Source organism: Acinonyx jubatus, chromosome B1 (assembly GCF_027475565.1).
Source record: "Acinonyx jubatus isolate Ajub_Pintada_27869175 chromosome B1, VMU_Ajub_asm_v1.0, whole genome shotgun sequence".
NCBI lineage: Eukaryota > Metazoa > Chordata > Mammalia > Carnivora > Felidae > Acinonyx > Acinonyx jubatus.
In genome coordinates, this window is record NC_069382.1 from 83,197,118 (window position 1) to 83,214,457 (window position 17,340).

The window sequence follows — 17,340 nt, forward strand, 5'->3', positions numbered from 1 at the left end:
ATAACCCAAAGAAACCTTCCTTGCCTGCTGACTTTGTTAGTCCTCTGCTACCAGTCACGAAACCCAAATAACCACAGTGGAGAAATAGCTCACCCAGTTTCTTATACAGAAAACACCCGTTCTATAAAGAAAGCCTGTCACCTGTTTGCTTCCAGATGGGAGGAAAGAAACACTTGCCTTTACTCCCTCTAATAGAGTGGTCCCTAGACCAGCAGCATTGGCCTCCCCCGGCAACTTGTTAGAAAGGTGTATTCTGGAGCCCTAACCCAGATTTAGTGAATCGAAAATTCCGTGGCAGGGCCCATCAGTCTCCGTTTCAACAGGCCCCACGTGATGCTGATACACACTTCTATTTGGTAGTCACGGCCCTAAGATAGTCCCGGTGTGATGTTGTTAAGTCCTAGCTACCAACTTGCCCTACCCTTTGGACCTAGGATGGATAATTAGGGAGCTCACTTTGGCTCTTCCTGCAAACGCTAAGGCTGTTTACGAGAGGGGCCTTCTTTGGCTATACTTAACGCGCAGGAAGTCGTTCCTGTACTCATAGGTCAAGGGGTCGCTTCCCCCTTTGCCTCCACCTGGACCAAATCAAAGATCGCGTTGAATTTGAGACCCGGCAGGGGTCGCTGCTGCCCATCAAGAGAGACCGAGGGAGCGTGGCAAGCTGAGCCCAGAATCTTTGACATCACACTAAGCTCCTCCTTGCACGCACACATTATACACACACACAAACATATACAGACACACAGACCGCGTTCTCCCCTCTGTCCTCTCTCCCACTGCCCCCAGGCTCTCCTCCACCGGCAAGTGTGTCCCCGGTGTGGCCACCCGGCGGAGCGAGGAGCGCAGCGCCCACAGCTCGAGGGACCCGGCACGCGGCAGAAAGCGACCGCCGAGCCGGCAGCGGGATCCGCTCGAGCGCTCAGCGGCGGCGGCCGGGACACCCTCGGCAGCACCCCGGGCTTTGAGGAGCCGCGCCCGCCCCCGCCGGGGCCGGAGCGCGCGGAGCCGCCTCCCCGCACGCTCTTGGGGCCCTTGCCACCCCTATGAGAGAAGCAGAAGCCGGGCCAAGGAGCTGGACACTCGGCAGCTGGACTCCTCCGCAAGCCCAAGCGCCTCCTCCACCCGCGCCCCTCCAGCACCCGTGAAGCGAAATGCTACCGCCAAGCTCCAGCTGAAAGGGGAAGGGGCCGGCGCCATCCCCGCGCTCGGAATCCGGCCCCCGCGGCGGCTGCGCGTCCCGGCCGCGGGCCCGCGGGCCCGGGAGTGAGCAGGAGGAGGAGGAGAGGCCGCCGGCCCGGCTTTGGCCGGGGCCGGGGAGGAGGGACGGGGCGGGGGGAGGGCGCGGGGGGCGGGGAGGGGGCCCCGGCGGATAAAGATGGCAATGTCTCTCATCCAAGCGTGCCGCAGTCTGGCTCTCTCAACATGGCTGCTTTCCTTTTGTTTCGTGCATCTGCTCTGCCTGGACTTTACCGTGGCTGAGAAGGAGGAATGGTACACCGCCTTCGTGAACATCACCTACGCGGAGCCCGCGCCGGACCCCGGGCCCGGAGTGGCGGGCGGCGGCGGCACCGAGCTGCACACCGAGAAGACTGAGTGCGGGCGCTACGGGGAGCACTCGCCCAAGCAGGACGCGCGCGGGGAGGTGGTCATGGCTAGCTCGGCCCACGACCGCCTCGCCTGCGACCCCAACACCAAGTTCGCCGCCCCGGCCCACGGCAAGAACTGGATAGCCCTCATCCCCAAGGGCAACTGCACGTACAAGGATAAGATCCGGAACGCCTTCCTGCAGAACGCCTCCGCGGTGGTCATCTTTAACGTGGGCTCCAACACCAACGAGACCATCACCATGTCCCATGCAGGTAATTGGCCCGGGCGGGTGCGCGGCGGACGCGGGCGGGGGGGAGGGGAGCCCCAGGGGATGGAGGCGTCGAGAAGGATCCAGCGCCCGCCTTCTAGCTCCTTTCTGGGAGGTCTGCGTGGAAGACGCGTCTCTGTTCCCCGGACCTATTAAGTTTTGCTTTGCGTTACTTCGCGTTACTTCGAGGGGGTTTACAAAGAAAGGAGGACTAATCGGATCGCGGGGGAAGGAGGACCAAGACCGGAGAGTGTGTTCGGATTAGACAGGTGTCGGACGTGGGTTAGCTGAGGTGGGCTAACTTCCGAGAAGGATCTGGAAGGTGAAGTTTGGGGGCAGGGCTCACGTATTGTCCTCAGTTGTGGACCTGCCCCGCACCTGTTTGGAACCAGCAGATCTGATAACTCAGCTCTGCACCCGTGTGTGCATCAGGTATACTACTGATGCAGGCGTTTCTGTGTCAGGCGGTGGGTAGGGTTACTGGTGCTGGCAGCTCACCGCCGCTAACTTGCTCCTTCAAGTCAGGTTTCAGCTCTGGGAGATTAAGAGTTTCTCCCCTGCTGGGCTGACGTACATCATAAATAATAATAAAAGTCCTGTGCTCTGTGGCAGTCGGAGAAGCTGACAGGCAGACACGATGGTAAATAATCCTCAACCTGCCAAGAAGAGCATGGTGGCCATAAAGTTATGCCTACTTTTCCAGTATTTCATTATCCTTTGCATGAGTGGGAGGTTAAATATGCTGAAGGTTTTCTTTCCGGCAAGAATGAGGCGATTTCAGGGTAGAAAGAATAAGCTTTTCTTAATGATTGCCGGGTGCCAGGGCTAGAAATACATTACTGCCACAAACTCGTATTTATTTACCCTTAGGCCTGACATGCCAGTGCTTCCGCGGTAGGAACCAAAAGAAAAAAAAAAAAAAGTCCTCTCCAGCCTTGTCAGCATAATCAGCTACTTTTAGCAGTCTGGCCTCCTTGAGTTGGGCCCTCCTTCCCCAGAGGGGTTCCTGGGCTGAGGCTGTGGCATCCCCAAGGAGGGGGAGGAAATAGAAATGACAGATGCATTTTCTGACAGTTGTGTAATCAAAAATGTCATTTTCTTTAAAAGCCACGTTTTAATAAAGTTATGCTACTGAAATGGAACACCAAGCTTTGGCTGTATTGTTGGGGGGGGGCGGCGGTGCATTCTTGGGGACAAGGTTTTATTCTGAAAGCTGTATTACCTGTTAATGAAGTATAGAATTGGTCTGTCCTTGGTAATCAACACCAGCTGTCTTCAACAAGGAACTTGTCAACCTTAACACAAACAGGTGGAGTGGGGAAAGTTCAGTGCTTTTAACACATAGGCCAGAAAATGCAGTCCCTTAATTAATGAAGAGGAGAGGCAGTTCACTTTTTAGAAAAGCTATGATAGAGCATTTGGGAGCAATTGATATGTTTTCTTGAGCTCAACAGTTTTGTAGTGGAACAGATTGTACCCCAACATTGAGTCCTAGGAGCACTACTTAAACTTTATGATATTCAAGGATTTGGAGGACTATGGAAGATCACTTTAGGTCACATAAAGTATCTTTAAACATTTAATATTTAAACCTTGATTTGAGGGGTTGTGAGGAGGGTTTTGTTGTTGTTGTTCTGTAAATTCCAAAAAGATTGTTAGCTAATTTTCGGGGTTCTTTAAATGTTTCTCTATGCATATGCATGAAATGTTAAACTTGGCTTCTTTGAACAGAAAGAGGCATCATTTCTTCCTGTCTAAAAAGGTTTTCCAGAACTGCCAACACATTGGATCAATTGATGACTTGCCTGTTCTTAAAGAAAGCTGATTTTCCGTACAAATGATGCTTAGTGGGACATAAGCATAAACATAGTGGGAATAAAGGGTTTAGTAATAGTTTGAAAGTTAAAGGCTAGAAAATGTAAACAAAATTCTCTAGTTTCATTATGCTGTTTCCAAAAATGTGTTAACACTGTATTTGCTAATAGCTATGAAACTTCTATATTCTCATTTGACATATTGCCACATTAGGAGACACTTCAGTCAGATTGCATTGATTTTTGCTAAAGTCTCATTATAAGGAGATACATGAGTGTGCAGCTTGGCAAACCCTTCACTTTACTCTTAAATAGGTTTCCTGAGTTTCAAACGCTGAGATGCCATCACTGATCTGTCTGTCCCTGTCTTTCCCTCAGCTCCAGAAGTTGAAAGCTTTACTTTTTTCTAGTTAAGTTGGAGTCTTATTTCTAAATTCATCTTAGGAAATGGTATACATTTTAGATGTGGATCCGTCTTCCTAAGGATCCAGAGGATCCTTACATTTGTAAACTTTTAAATTCAGAGTCTCCAAAAAGCTAACATCAGACTTTGCATGATTTTTTTTTTTTTTAATCTCACCTCTCCTCTAAATCCTTTATTTTTGGAACTGCTAACTTTAGGTGAGAAAGTCAGAATTTAGTTACACCACCTATCATGTAATATGTATGCATTTGGAGTGACATTATCCCGACATACCCACTGTCTTGAAATTCAGTTAAATAGTCAGTTACCTTTTCCATATAAACTTCTTTCTGATTTTTTTTTTCTTTTCTTGCTGAAATAATTTTGGGTTTCTGCCACTTCTGCAATTATGGTTTCTCATTCACAAAGACACAGATTCTCCTTGAATACACTAGTACTTTTACTTTATAACTGGTTTTTAGAAATCTTTTTGAAAAATATGACTGCTTTATTGAGAAAGAATTCACATTTACAATTCACACATCTAAAGTATGCAATTGAATGGCTTTTACTCTTCGGAGAGTTGTACAACCCTCACCACTAATTCCAAAAAGAAACCCTGTGTGCATTAGCAGTTACTCCTCTTTCCTCTCCAGACCCCCAGCCCTAGGCAATGACTAATCTACTTTCTGTATATTTGCCTATACTGGATATTTCCTTTACAGATGGGACCATGCTTACATCTGTAGCTGGCACATAGAAGTCAATAAATATTAACCCTTAGAAGCATTGTATACACTGATACGCTTATCCATAAACTGGATCCAAAAGAACTCTAGGGTGCACTGAGGCCATAGCGGCCCTGGGGAAGAGCTCTTTATTGACCCTCCCATGCTTTGAAGACCAGAGCAGTTGTGCTGGTTCCTGTCTGGCTTCTGTGATTTGAGACAAGAGTGTTCTACCTCCCTCTGTTGGTTGTTGAACATTTAAGGATTTTCCTGTTGCATTTGTGCTTTGCCTTGGCTTAAATTGTAATCTCATCCTAGCAGGGACCTGTATGGTCAACAGGGTAGATTTATGTGTATGGAGACAGTTTGTGACTGGGTTGTGACATTGTAGGAATGATCCATTTTTTTTTTCTCCTTTCTTAAGAGCGTGTATTTACTGTCTTTGTCCTTTGCTAGTGTGCAGACAGAGGGAAATGAGAAAACTAAACATCTATCTGAATGGAAGAACTTTTGAGGGACTTGGTCCCTAATAGTACTTAGAGATGGAGGAATGGAAGAGGTGCTTAAGCTGGTTAGAGAGTAAGCTCAGCTTGGTGAGGAGGAGCCCAGGATGAGATCTATCCCATGTATTCTAGCACTTGTCCAATGTGGGAGGAGAAAACAGGAGGTTTACTGACACTTTCTTGTGTCGGTGTGTGCTAAGAGTTTTATTTTTTAATTTGTTTTTAATGTTTATTTTCGAGAGAGCACAAGCAGGGGAGGGGCAGAAAGAGAGGGAGACAGAGGATCCTAAGTTGACTCTGTGCTGACAGCGGCGAGCCTGATTTGGGTCTTGAACTCACAAACCACAAGATCATGACCCCAGCCAAAGTCTGCTGCTCAACTGACCGAGCCACTCAGGCACCCCTAAGAGTTTTAATTCATGGGTTCTTGCTACATTTGTGGCCGTTATTTTAATTGGTAAAGTCTACCTTTGCCTTAACCTCTTTAAAGGAACTAGCTGCTATAATTAATTTTTTATGGGACTCATAATTTTCTAGAATGTGTTTTACATTTTCCTTCAATTGGTATGTTTGCATTGACTCTTTAGTATATTGTGATTCTCTCTTTGAGAAGTGATAATATTGGCCATGTAGTGCCTATTTTGTGTCAGGCATGTCGTAGGAACCTTATGTGTATCAGCTCATTTAATTCTTATAACAACGCTTAGATGGGTACTATTATTACCCTGACGTACTGAGACCTAGAGGAACTGAGGACCTAGATACGGAGAGGTAACTTGGCCATGAAGGTGGCAGGTGGTGGAACCAGGCTTGCAAACCTGAGTAGTCTGTCTCCCAAGTCTGTGCTTGCAACTACTGCTCTGTATTCTCTCTCAATTTGAAAGGACACTGTAAAAACTATGATTTAATGCATACAGGAAATGATCTAAAGTGAGTTCTTCAGAATACTCTAACAAGTCTATAGGCTGAATGCCCTGTTGACTCACACACTGGATTTTTGTGATGGGATAGATGGGACCTTATGCTTAGGGCTCTCCTCCTCCAGATATCCCTCTGAGTAACTGGCTTTGGGTCAGTCACTTTTTCTATTCTGGGCCTCCGTTTTCTCTCTCTGTAAAATGAGAGGTTTGGATTAGTTGATATCTAAGAGCTGTTTGAACTCCATAATTCCTTATATATTCAGAAATCAAGCTGTTTGTACTAAAATCCAGATTTCTGCCTTTTCTTCATCACAAAAACTGACCGCAGGGACCCGTGTCCCACATGGCAACAGGCAGCTGGAGCAGAGAGTGGCTGGCCATTGATATGGGCAGTGTGCTGGTTAGTTGGCCCTGTCCCCATCTCTTATGGTCTGGCTCCTGGCCTGTGCCACTTATTTTGCCCCTGCCTCAAGCCCAAGGCCATTGTATTTGGGGGCCCAGCTTTATGGAGTCAAACCAGGGTCAGTGAGAAATTACAGAAAGCCGACTTTTTCTAGTAAAGGGAAGTGTTCACAAGGATAGAAGAACCGTTCATAAAGGGGAGAGGCTTCCTTGGGAGGTGAAGCCTTCTCTTGTGTTCAGATTGAAACTGAACGAGGGTGCTGTGGAGTTGCTGAGTGCGAGAGTCACGCACAGGCTTCCACTGGGTGATGCCTTAAGGGTCTTCTGGAGCCCAAGCACTCATGATTCTCTATCATTTGGATATTTAAGAAACCCTTGAGCCTCAGTTTTCCACTTAGCTTCTCTGTATGCATCTTAAGAGAAAAATATCATTTATGCTTGGTCTTAATCTCCCGGGCCAAACCATCTCACCCTCCCCATTTAGTATTTATATACTTATTTATTTGGCACTAAACTACCTCTTCACTGGTCTCTCTAGTGGCAGCCAGACATCCAAGAGCCAGGAATTCCAGACTCTGTTATTAAAAGCCATAATTCAGTGTCAGAGTTAGATAACATTCTTGGCAGTGTAACCTAATATGGCCTGGGCATTTCAAGAGACCGTATGACTTGTTTACTAGTTTGGGTCATAGAAAGACCAATCTGGGGGATTTGGAAGGAATCTTACCTTCTACCCTTCCAGCCTTTAGTAAGAATTCCATCCTTCTCTCTCCTGATGGCTCTGTTCTTAAAAGTCCCCAGGCTTCTCAAAAAGGAAGGAATTTATGACCACAAAATCTGGAAGGATTTAGAAAGAACCTGGGACTTTTTAACTTTGCTTCCTAGTTTTATAGAAAGGAGGAATTATGCTTCTGATGGGATGTTAATTTGTCTAGGGCCCAGCCTCCACTTTTGAAAAGGATATTAGCCGTTGTCATTGCATTTCTGGACCTAAAACTTAGTATATGAGGAATTTAATATCTTGATAGCCCCTGAAAGTCTTCAGTTTATCCCTAGAGGAGATGCTTTGCCTTGTATACACTCTAAAGAGGATCTTCACTTACTGCTGCGTGAGTTGAAGTGATGCTGGAATTCAGCGCAGTTGATCATGTAAATTGAGAGATGCTAAATTTGAGTTAAAATGAAATTCAAATCCTATTCAGATGATCTCCGCTTTTAAGGATTTTGTTGGGAACATAAAACCCAGAGGAAAAAAGGCTGCCTTGTGCTGTGTGATTGTTCTCCACTAAGCTACAATTATGGTGGTTCTGTTCAATGGAAACCTTGTCTATAAGTATAATGTAAGTTTTTATTTTAAACTCTGAAGGATCATTCACTTGACAGTTCAACTGAAGTGTGGTTTATGGATTGGAGTCAAAGTATTTTATGATTATGTTTCTAGTCCTTATTTTTCTATGTGACAGGAAGGTTGAATTTCTTTTACTTCAAAAGCTTTGGTGATAAATTGATTTCTGTAAGTATCTTAAAAATTTGTTGTCTATTCCATAATATATAAGTGGTATTTAGAAAAACTTTTTCAGTAGAAATAAGCATCATTTGTCATAAAGTTAAGGCTTATGCGTTAGACTGTTAGCTTTTTTTGATATTAAATATGTGAATATTTCATAATATAGGTTAAAGATTTTTAGAAATAATTTTGTATTAAATATATGGCTCATGCATGTCCTTTCCCTTGGCAAAGATATATAATGAGTACATGGAATACATATTTTAGGTAAGATCCAGGAAATGTTTTTTAACCAATTCGACCTGGTATTTCTCCATCATAAATGGCTTTTTACATAGTCCACTTAAGCATTACTGAAAAGGCAAAGATTTGAGATTTTCCCGAGAGCTGACATGCACAAATGCCTTTTTTTTTCTCCTTTAATTTTTTCCTTTGGTCCCCCCTTTCCACAGAAGATATTCATGTGGCCATTCTGTAGCTATGAACTGACTAAAACTACATCTGGAATGTAATTACAGATGACCCAAAGAATAGTGGAATCGGATAGATGTTTTCTCCTTTATTTACCAGGAAGCTGCTGGAAATGTTTTTCCTCCCAGATACCCACCAGACTGGCTGCCTCTCTTAGATCCCTTCTCTAATGTGACCTCACCATGAAGGCACTCCCTAGCTACTCTATTTAAAGTAGCAGCACCCCTCCCCCACTCACCATCCTCCACACTCCCTACCTCTCTCTCTGCTTCATTTTACTTCTCATTAACATGTTTGTTGTCTGTCTCCTCCCCCGGAATATAAGCCCCACAGGAAGCAGGGCTTTTAGACATGTTTTGTTCATCACAGAGTTCCCAAAGCCTAGAAGAGTCCCTGGTGCATGGAAAATGCTTAGTAAATATTAAGATCTGTGAAATAACCCGGAGACTGGAAAGATGGACTGTGTCAATACGTTGGTCTCTCATGTCATGAAGAAATATTCTGTGACACTAACATTTTTCTTAGCTTTTGACTTACATAAGGGAAGTCAGGGAGATTCTAATTTGAGTCTCCCACTGAAATGTTTATTCTACATGTAGAATGTGACAGGAAGTAGGTGCCTGGTTCATGTCCTTGGTCTAAAGGGAAAAAAGACATAAGCAGGAGGGTCTCAAAAATAAGTTGCAAATACAATTCTGTACATGTGTTTCTTGTCCTGCTGTTTTAGAAAATACATATCTTTTTCTCTTCTTTTAAATGAGAGACATATGCCTTATAGAAAAACTTGAAAATCTGGAACATTTAAAAAGAGGGAAGATAACAAAAACCACCCTTAACCCAGCCACTTTTTTTTTTTTTCAATATGTGGATGCATATTTACTTTTACCAAACTGGGGATATATTACGTGTTTTGTGGCTTTTTAAAATTTAAGGGTACATTTTGAAATTTGTTTCCACAATATTTCTATGATGATCCCACTTTCCCCCTATATAAACAATGCTACCATAAACATCTGTGTACCTAAAAATGGGTGCATGTCCATGGTTACTTTCTTAGGTCAAGTTCCTGAATATGGGACTAATTAGTCAAAGGCTTCTCCTGTGTGGCTGTAAAGCAGGGTTTTTTGCAACCCATTTCGTGGTCTTTAGAGGTGTGCTCACTCACTAGTATGGCTCTGTTGAAGGAGAAAGAACCTCTGTCAATTATTGGAGCTACTAGTCTTGTAGCATAGCTTTTCTCCAAGCTAGACTAGTTTGGCAGCGCGGGCAAGACACCAAAGGTAGAGAATCAGAAGAACTGAAGCCTGGGTAATAGAGTCATCAGGATGGCAATTAGTGGAACCCCTCTGTTCCCTTACATTTATCTATGTCTTGGGGATGTGAAATGCAAATTGGAAACCGTGTGTTTGGAGACGCAGGTTTCATTTGTGGTTCTACCTCACATTGGCTTTACCAATGGCAAGTCGCCTCCCCTCCCTGGCTCTCGTTTTCTTTCAGTTGAAAGTGAGGAGCAGGAGGCTCCTGGAGGGGGACTTGGTTTAGATTAGTGATTCTCCACTCTGGCTGCACATTAGAATCACCTGGGGAGTTTAAAAATTCTAGATGCTCAGGTCCTACCTGCAGAAATTCTGATGTAATTGGTCAGGTGGGCAGAGGACTCTCCGGATGAGGCTAATGTGCAGCCAGGGTTGACAGCCACCTCACTGGGTGGATCTAAAGTCCTCCTTGAGTTCTTATATTCCATAGTTTTGTTTTTTTTTTTAAGTTTGTTTATTTTGAAAAAGAAAGCACGAGTGAAGGAGGGGCAGAGAGAGAATCCCAAGTAGGCTCCACGCTGTTGGCCCCAGAGCTTGAGTCAAGGCTCGATCTCACGACTGTGAGATCACGACCTGAGCCGAGATCAAGAGTTGGATGTTTAACTGCGCCACCCAGGCGGCCCCACCTAGTTCTTAATAATTTAAAGATATAGTGACTTTTTTTCCTTTGACGATATCTAAATTCCACATGAGAATTTTTAAAATTTCAGGATTATAGTGATTAAAACTATGAGGGTGTGTACAGTAAGTATTATTTCAAGACATGAGTTAGTGATTCACAAATAATTACCAGATTTTGGAGACCAGCAAGAACACAAACAGATGGCAAATACAGCAAGTACAAGAAAGCACACAAACTTCTGTAATAGTCAAAAAGAGTACAAAAATGAGTCAGAAATGATTAGACAATTAAGTTGGGTGAAATTTCATTGATGTGATAAATGTTCATTATCTTTTTTTTTAATGTTTACTTTGAGGGGGAGAGAGGGAGAGGGAGGGAGTGGGGGGAGAGAGAGAGAGAGAGAGAGAGAGAGAGAGAGAGAGAAGCATGCAAGTGGGGGAGGGGCAGAGAAAGAGGCAGACACAGAATGTGAAGCAGGCTCCAGGCTCTGAGCTGTCAGCACAGAGCCCAACATGAGACTTGAACTCATGAACCGTGAGATCATGACCTGAGCTGAAGTCAGATGCTTAACCGACTGAGCCACCCAAGTGTCCCTTAATGTTCATTATCTTGATTATAGGCTTCTGGATTAGAGGTAGAGATATCATGGTATTTTTTTACCGAGTAGGAAGTACCCCATTTGGCACATCATCATTGTTATTACCCAGTTTGGGAGGCAGCACAGGGTGGTGGTGGGAAAGACCATTCTGGTACACGGCCAGCCTGGGTCTGAACCCTGACATTCACTTGCCTAAGGAGACAAAGAATCATAGGTATGGAGATAGAAATGTGAAGTCCTCTGATTGGTGAGAGTGATAGAGGTTTGTGGGATTTGAGCACAGTGGAAAAGATGCTGTCAAGACCTAAGAGTCTCACAGGGCAGACGGGGCTTGGACTCTCAGGAAGCAAGTGATTAACCTAAAGCCTTTGAGTCTTCACCTGTGAATGAGCCTCGTGTGTTATCCATCAGAACTGTTGTGAACTTACACAACAGAGTAGCCACTGTGAGCATGTAGTGTTAGCTCAGATTTTTGTCAAAAGAAATATGTGGAGACTCGGACTCCAGCCTTCCCACCTTGTATTCTCACCAGCTGAATCCCAACTATCCTGCTCTCGGCCTGGACTGCCGTTGCTCCTGCTTCTGTTCCTGCTCCCTGCAATCTGTTCCCCATCCAGCAGACAGAATGAATTTTTAAAAATCAAAGGACATCACTCCCTTGCTCAGATCTTCCAGGGGCTGCGTATCATACTTGGAACCAGGTCAGAGGTCTTGCTGTCACCCCCAGGGTCTGGTGTGGCCCCTGCCTGCTGTCCAAGCCTCTGTTCCGGCCACATTTCCCCTCACTCTTTCCTCGCCTCTCTTTCTGGTCCTCAGACATGCCCAACTTGCTGCCACCTTGGGGCCTTTCAAATGCTCTTTCCTTCAGCTTTTTTTTTTTTTAGTTTTTTTTTTTTAACGTTTATTTATTTTTGAGACGGAGAGAGACAAAGCATGAACGGGGGGAGGGGTCAGAGAGAGGGAGACACAGAATCTGAAACAGGCTTCAGGCTTTGAGCTGTCAGCACAGAGCCCGATGCGGGGCTCGAACTCATGGACCGCGAGATCATGACCTGAGCCAAAGTCAGCCGCTTAACCGACTGAGCCACCCAGGCACCCCGACCCTTCAGCTTTTTTGATATAATTATTATCTATTTATATAGCAAATCTCTTTCTGAAACATCTCTGTATGCTTCTGAAATATGTGAGAATGACCTCTAAACAGGAATATCTGGTAGATTTGTATCTGGTTCCCCCTTATTTAACCAAATTATTTTTTAATTTTGTTTTAATGTTTATTTTTGAGAGAGAGACAGAGCATGAGTAGGGGAGGGTCAGAGAGAGAGAGACACACAGAATCTGAAGCAGGCTCCAGGCTCTGAGTGGTCAGCACAGAGCCCAACGCGGGGCTTGAACCCACAGACCATGAGTTCGTGACCTGAGCTGAAGTCAGACGACTAACCAACTGAACCATCCGGGCACCCCAACAAAATTATTTTTTAAATGCAGGTTGCTCGTCTGTCACCTGTACCCTGAGGGGAATAGCTTTCAGCAAAGTCCAATGTGGTAGCGCTAGAATCATGGGATTTAATCACTCAAATGGGCAGGGAGAGTTACCAGTCACCACCCTCAATTTTTTGTGGATTTCCTCCAGATTTTTACATGGCTCATTCCTTCATATCAACGGACCCTGCTTAGTCGTTCCCTTTATCAAGAGTTTTCCTTGGCCACAGAAAGTTTTTTGGGGGGGGGGGTGTTTTATTTACTGCTACTCATTCTCTCCTCCTTTATTCTCCCTTATTTTTCTTCATAGCATTTATCATTTGAAATTGTTCTATTATTTCATTCATTCATTCACTGATTACGGTTTATCTCCCCTGTGAGGACATAAGCTCCACAAAGGCAAGGGTCTGGTCTTAACTGCTGTATTCCTGGAGCCTGGAACATTAAAGACATCCAGTAAATGTGTTTTGAAAATGAGCAGATAAATGAAAGGTAGAATATGTACCCGTCCATATTTTTAAAAACATTTTTAACATTCATTTTTGAGAACCAGAGCATGAGTGTGGGAGGGGCAGAGAGAGAGGGAGACACAGAATCCGAAGTAGGCTCCAGGTTCTGAGCTGTCAGCACAGAGCCCACCGCAGGGCTCAAACTCACAAACCATGAGATCATGGCCTGAGCTGAAGTCGGACACTTAACCAGCTGAGCCACCTAGGCACCCGTACCCATCCATAGTTTTCAGATGCATTGATCACGTAATGGGTGAAGTAATGACTAGATTACATACACCTTATTTGCCTTACATTGAATGTAAGATTTAAGTTGAGACATTAAAAACCTCATTTCTTATCCTATGCACAGAACTATTCCTGCTGGGCCTGTGCTAAGGGGATTCATCTACTGCTTGACTTGAACCTAACCCTTGATGAGGTGCCTCCTTAGGGTGCTCAGGGAACCATCCTTTCCCTATTCATTTGCTCCCCTATTTCCATTGCTTAGCAAATGGAAAGGGCCTTTTTCTTTTGGCCTCCAGTCAGGAATGTTGGAGGATCTGGAGCAGGAAGCCAGTCACTATTTTCTGAAATCTTCTATAATCCTACCAGCGTATCTAAGGGCACCTGGTTGCCTGGTCCCCAACACCTACAAACAAGTGTTTCTCTGTTTTGAGGAGCTTTGCTTTCGAGGTCTGCAAGGGCTCTTTTTACAGACCATGGAACAGAAATGTCCTTTGAAGTCAGCTATTACGAAATACAAGAAATCTGGAAGAAGTACCTGGACATAGTGTCGCCTGGGTGTTTTTACTAGGAGTTGGGCATCTGGTAGATTGGGTACTTCAAGGGAACCTGAGTGTTACCACAAGGACATCCTATAGGTTGATGGTAAATGCTACCTGTATAGTTTTTGAATCTCTCTGCGTACACACTACTTCATTACAGAAGAATCTGAAGTTAATGGGGCAGGAAGAAGGATGTCAGGATTTCTGCAAATGAAGGAAATAACAAATGACAAATGACCAGTGAGATAGGCCAGATTGTGACCTTTTGGGCAATGAGAGCACTATGAGAAAAATCTCAAGTTTTCTCTGAAATTGAGTAAGAGGACTTTGTTAAAGCAATTGTTGTAGCATTTGAGGTTTGCTCTAGAATGAATTTAATTTCCTATGTATTTGTGTGCCTTTGCTTTTTAGTTCTTAAGAACTATATGCATAAAGTTTGAAGCAATTAGGTAATATTATCCCTATCAGTTTAATAGTTCATTTTCTGTGGAAAACACATACTGTATCATTACTTTGTTCTTTGTTCTTTTCATAACTGCATTTGTTATATGAAACTGATCCCATTTTACTGAGATTAATTCCTTACCTGACTGTTTCTCCTGCTAGACTGTGAGATTCCTGAGTGAGGGTGCTTTGTGCCTCCAGCCCCTTGCCCTGGTAACCACAGGTTTCTTAAATGATTCCCCATCAGTGGTAATATTAGCTAATCTGCTCAATCATGACCCATCTTGATGCCATTCACCTGGTGGGAGGTACCTGGCTTTTATATCAAGCATTTAAAGGAAATAATCAGCATCTTATGAGGCTCACCTTGGCAAACACTAAACCTGCACAGGAGAGGTAAGTGTCCTTCTCATAGGGCCATGCTCAGAAAAAAACATGAAGTGATGCTTTATTACATGCAAACCGAGTTCTGTAGATTAAAAGTTTTTAGTCTCTTTCATCCTGTCGACCTTTCCAGCTGTCTTGAAAAACCATTCACCTAATTAAAACTCGATTCTTCTAAGTTAGAAAGTCTTATTCTCTTTGACTCTTGTAATTTGGCTTACTGCTGTCTGAAACTAATCAACTTTCTCCCATTTCTGCCGAGATACTAAATTAAGTATATCTTAGCTTATTACTCATGAAGACTTTTGAGTTTTATTAATTTAGTCATATTGTGAAAAAGACATTACCTTGTGGGTAAGAGGGGGAGAAAAGCCATTTTCTTTAGTGAAGCTAATTAGAACCTTAGAAGCATTTTGAACCATAGCATAACCATGAGCCTGCTTGTTATTTTTATATTTAGTCTTTGAAAAGATGGCACATAATTACTAAAGTACATTTTGTGCATTTCAGAATAAGTGATATTTTGGCATTAAAATGAAATTTGAGTAGGTTAAGATATTGGAACACAGTGCATGCTGTCACTGTTATGCTAAAACAATTGCAGTTCATTGACTCATGCAAATCTATTCTGTTGTGTTTCCTGTTCGCATCTCATCACATTTACCACCAGAACAACTTGAATGAGAAAACAACAGCTCAAACTCTGGCCCTTGACTGATTGATAGATTTGATTGCTTTGACATTTTTCAAAGGAACAACAGTCCTGAAATAGGCCATTACCTTGTTTGGCCTAATTGGTCACCACCATATTTCTAGAAAAGATACGCTGTCACAAGGGAGACTGATTGGTAGGGGGAGTGGTCGCTGTCAGCGTTCATTCCACTGTCCTGTGCTTCTGGGTGGGTCTCAGCCCCAGATTCTGTCCATCCTTTTCAGGGAGTGGGAATTTCGGGTGAACAGACATGTTTCCTTTCTGTAGCTGACAGGCAGTTTGAGTAAGCTTCTATCTCCACACCAGGTAGCAAGTCTTCCATAGTGTATGGTGTTTGGTATTCTTCAGCTGTACTCCAGGCTGAGAAAAACCTAAGATAGAAGGAACCAGGATCATTCGCTTCATCTTCACCAAAAGGCAGAGAAGCAATGGGAACCAGGATCATCTAAAACGTTTGTTCAATTGCCAGGGTGACGGGGCAGCAGGATTCAAAGGCAAGTAGGTGTGACACAGTCCTCTCCACTTGCCAGTGCTTTGTTGTCTAGCAACTCTGTGATGGACAAAGTCGGACTGGGCCTTGGTATTCATGAGTTTAGGGCCATTCAGCAGGCCTGACACCAGTTCCCCAGGGGGTCAGGGCCTGCGGAGCACTGACATGTCGAGTGCTGCAAGCGAGGTGGCTAGACAATAGCCGAGGAGCCCATCGGCAGCCACATGGCCATTGTAAATAGCCACTGTGCTCTTTCTCACGTGCCCCAACTTCTCTTCCCATGGGAGACCACTGAGGAAAAATTCTCTCCTTTTTTGAATAAGACCAGACATCCTTTCTGCAAATCACCTCTTCCGGTTCCAGGCTTCTCTATGAAATCTGTCACCTTGTTCATTAGAGGAACTCCGCAAATCTTCGTTAGATTGAATAAATATTAGACCTTGTTCTGAACACATGAGACTCCAGCACTTGCAGTAGATGTCTTTCAGACTTTACTTCTTTCACAGACCCTATGTCGTTGGAAACTTGCCCAGAGTCACAGATGGACAAAAGCAAAGCTGGTATTTTAATCCAGATCTATATAAATTTCAACCGTATTGTGAGGCGTATAGGATTTCTTTGACTTTCTACTAATTTTTGTGTCAGTGTACTTTTTTATGAGGGGAAAAATTTCTTCACAGATGATAAGCTGTAGAGAAACGCTGTTTCCCATTAAAATTGGGAAACTTAATCTGCCATTGTTAAATTCATTGCATATCTGCAGCGTGTGGTTCTTTGGTTGCACAAGAAATATTTCTTATTGAAGTTATAAGATATAAATTACTAGGGATTTAATTGTTCCACAAGTCAAGTCCTGTCCCCTGTGGATGTGGTAATGTCTTTGGTATATTATAGTCCTTGTCTGTAAATTTGGTAAAGAATAGTTCTAGTTCTAGGGATTTATTCCCATTAGTTAAACACGATGCTGTTCTTAGAGAATTGCCTCAAGCCCCTGTCTGCTAATGCTATTAAAGTAAAAGGGTCTCTGCAAATTTCTGCCACAGAATGTTATTTTTAGTTTTATAAACAAATCATTCTCTTCACATTTATCCAACTGAGATTTTCCTAGGTTTGTAATTACTCTTAACATTTGCAAACCAATACCAAATCCCATTTGCCAGAAAAATATTTCAAGGTCAAAGTAAAAGAATGGCGCTTCCTGTCATTATGAGATTTTAAAAAGTGTGTGTGTATATGTGTGTGTGAATATAGTCTATAGTGTAACATTTTAATTGGTTCTGGATGATGTCTAATTCATGTAGTCCCAGAACAGTTTTGCTTTCTCATTAAATTGCTACACCCTTGATTTTAAATAAGATTTTCTTTAATTAGGTTTGTGGTTCTTCATGCTCAGTAACTCGTCTATTTTTA

At 43.7% G+C, this 17,340-nt stretch overlaps 1 protein-coding gene across 3 annotated transcripts in view; it reads left to right on the forward strand.

The window, feature by feature from the left end:
* The first annotated feature begins 705 nt into the window (after positions 1-705).
* Positions 706-17,340, forward strand: part of RNF150 (ring finger protein 150) — a 285,841-nt gene continuing 269,206 nt past the window's right edge. For 2 of the 3 annotated variants that reach the window (XM_027066582.2, XM_053216930.1), the window contains exon 1: positions 706-1,862. In XM_027066582.2, the coding sequence (XP_026922383.1) occupies positions 1,379-1,862 (484 nt within the window). In that variant the 5' untranslated portion in view covers positions 706-1,378. The remainder of the gene's footprint in view (positions 1,863-17,340) is intronic. The other variant, XM_027066562.2, reaches the window with a different exon arrangement.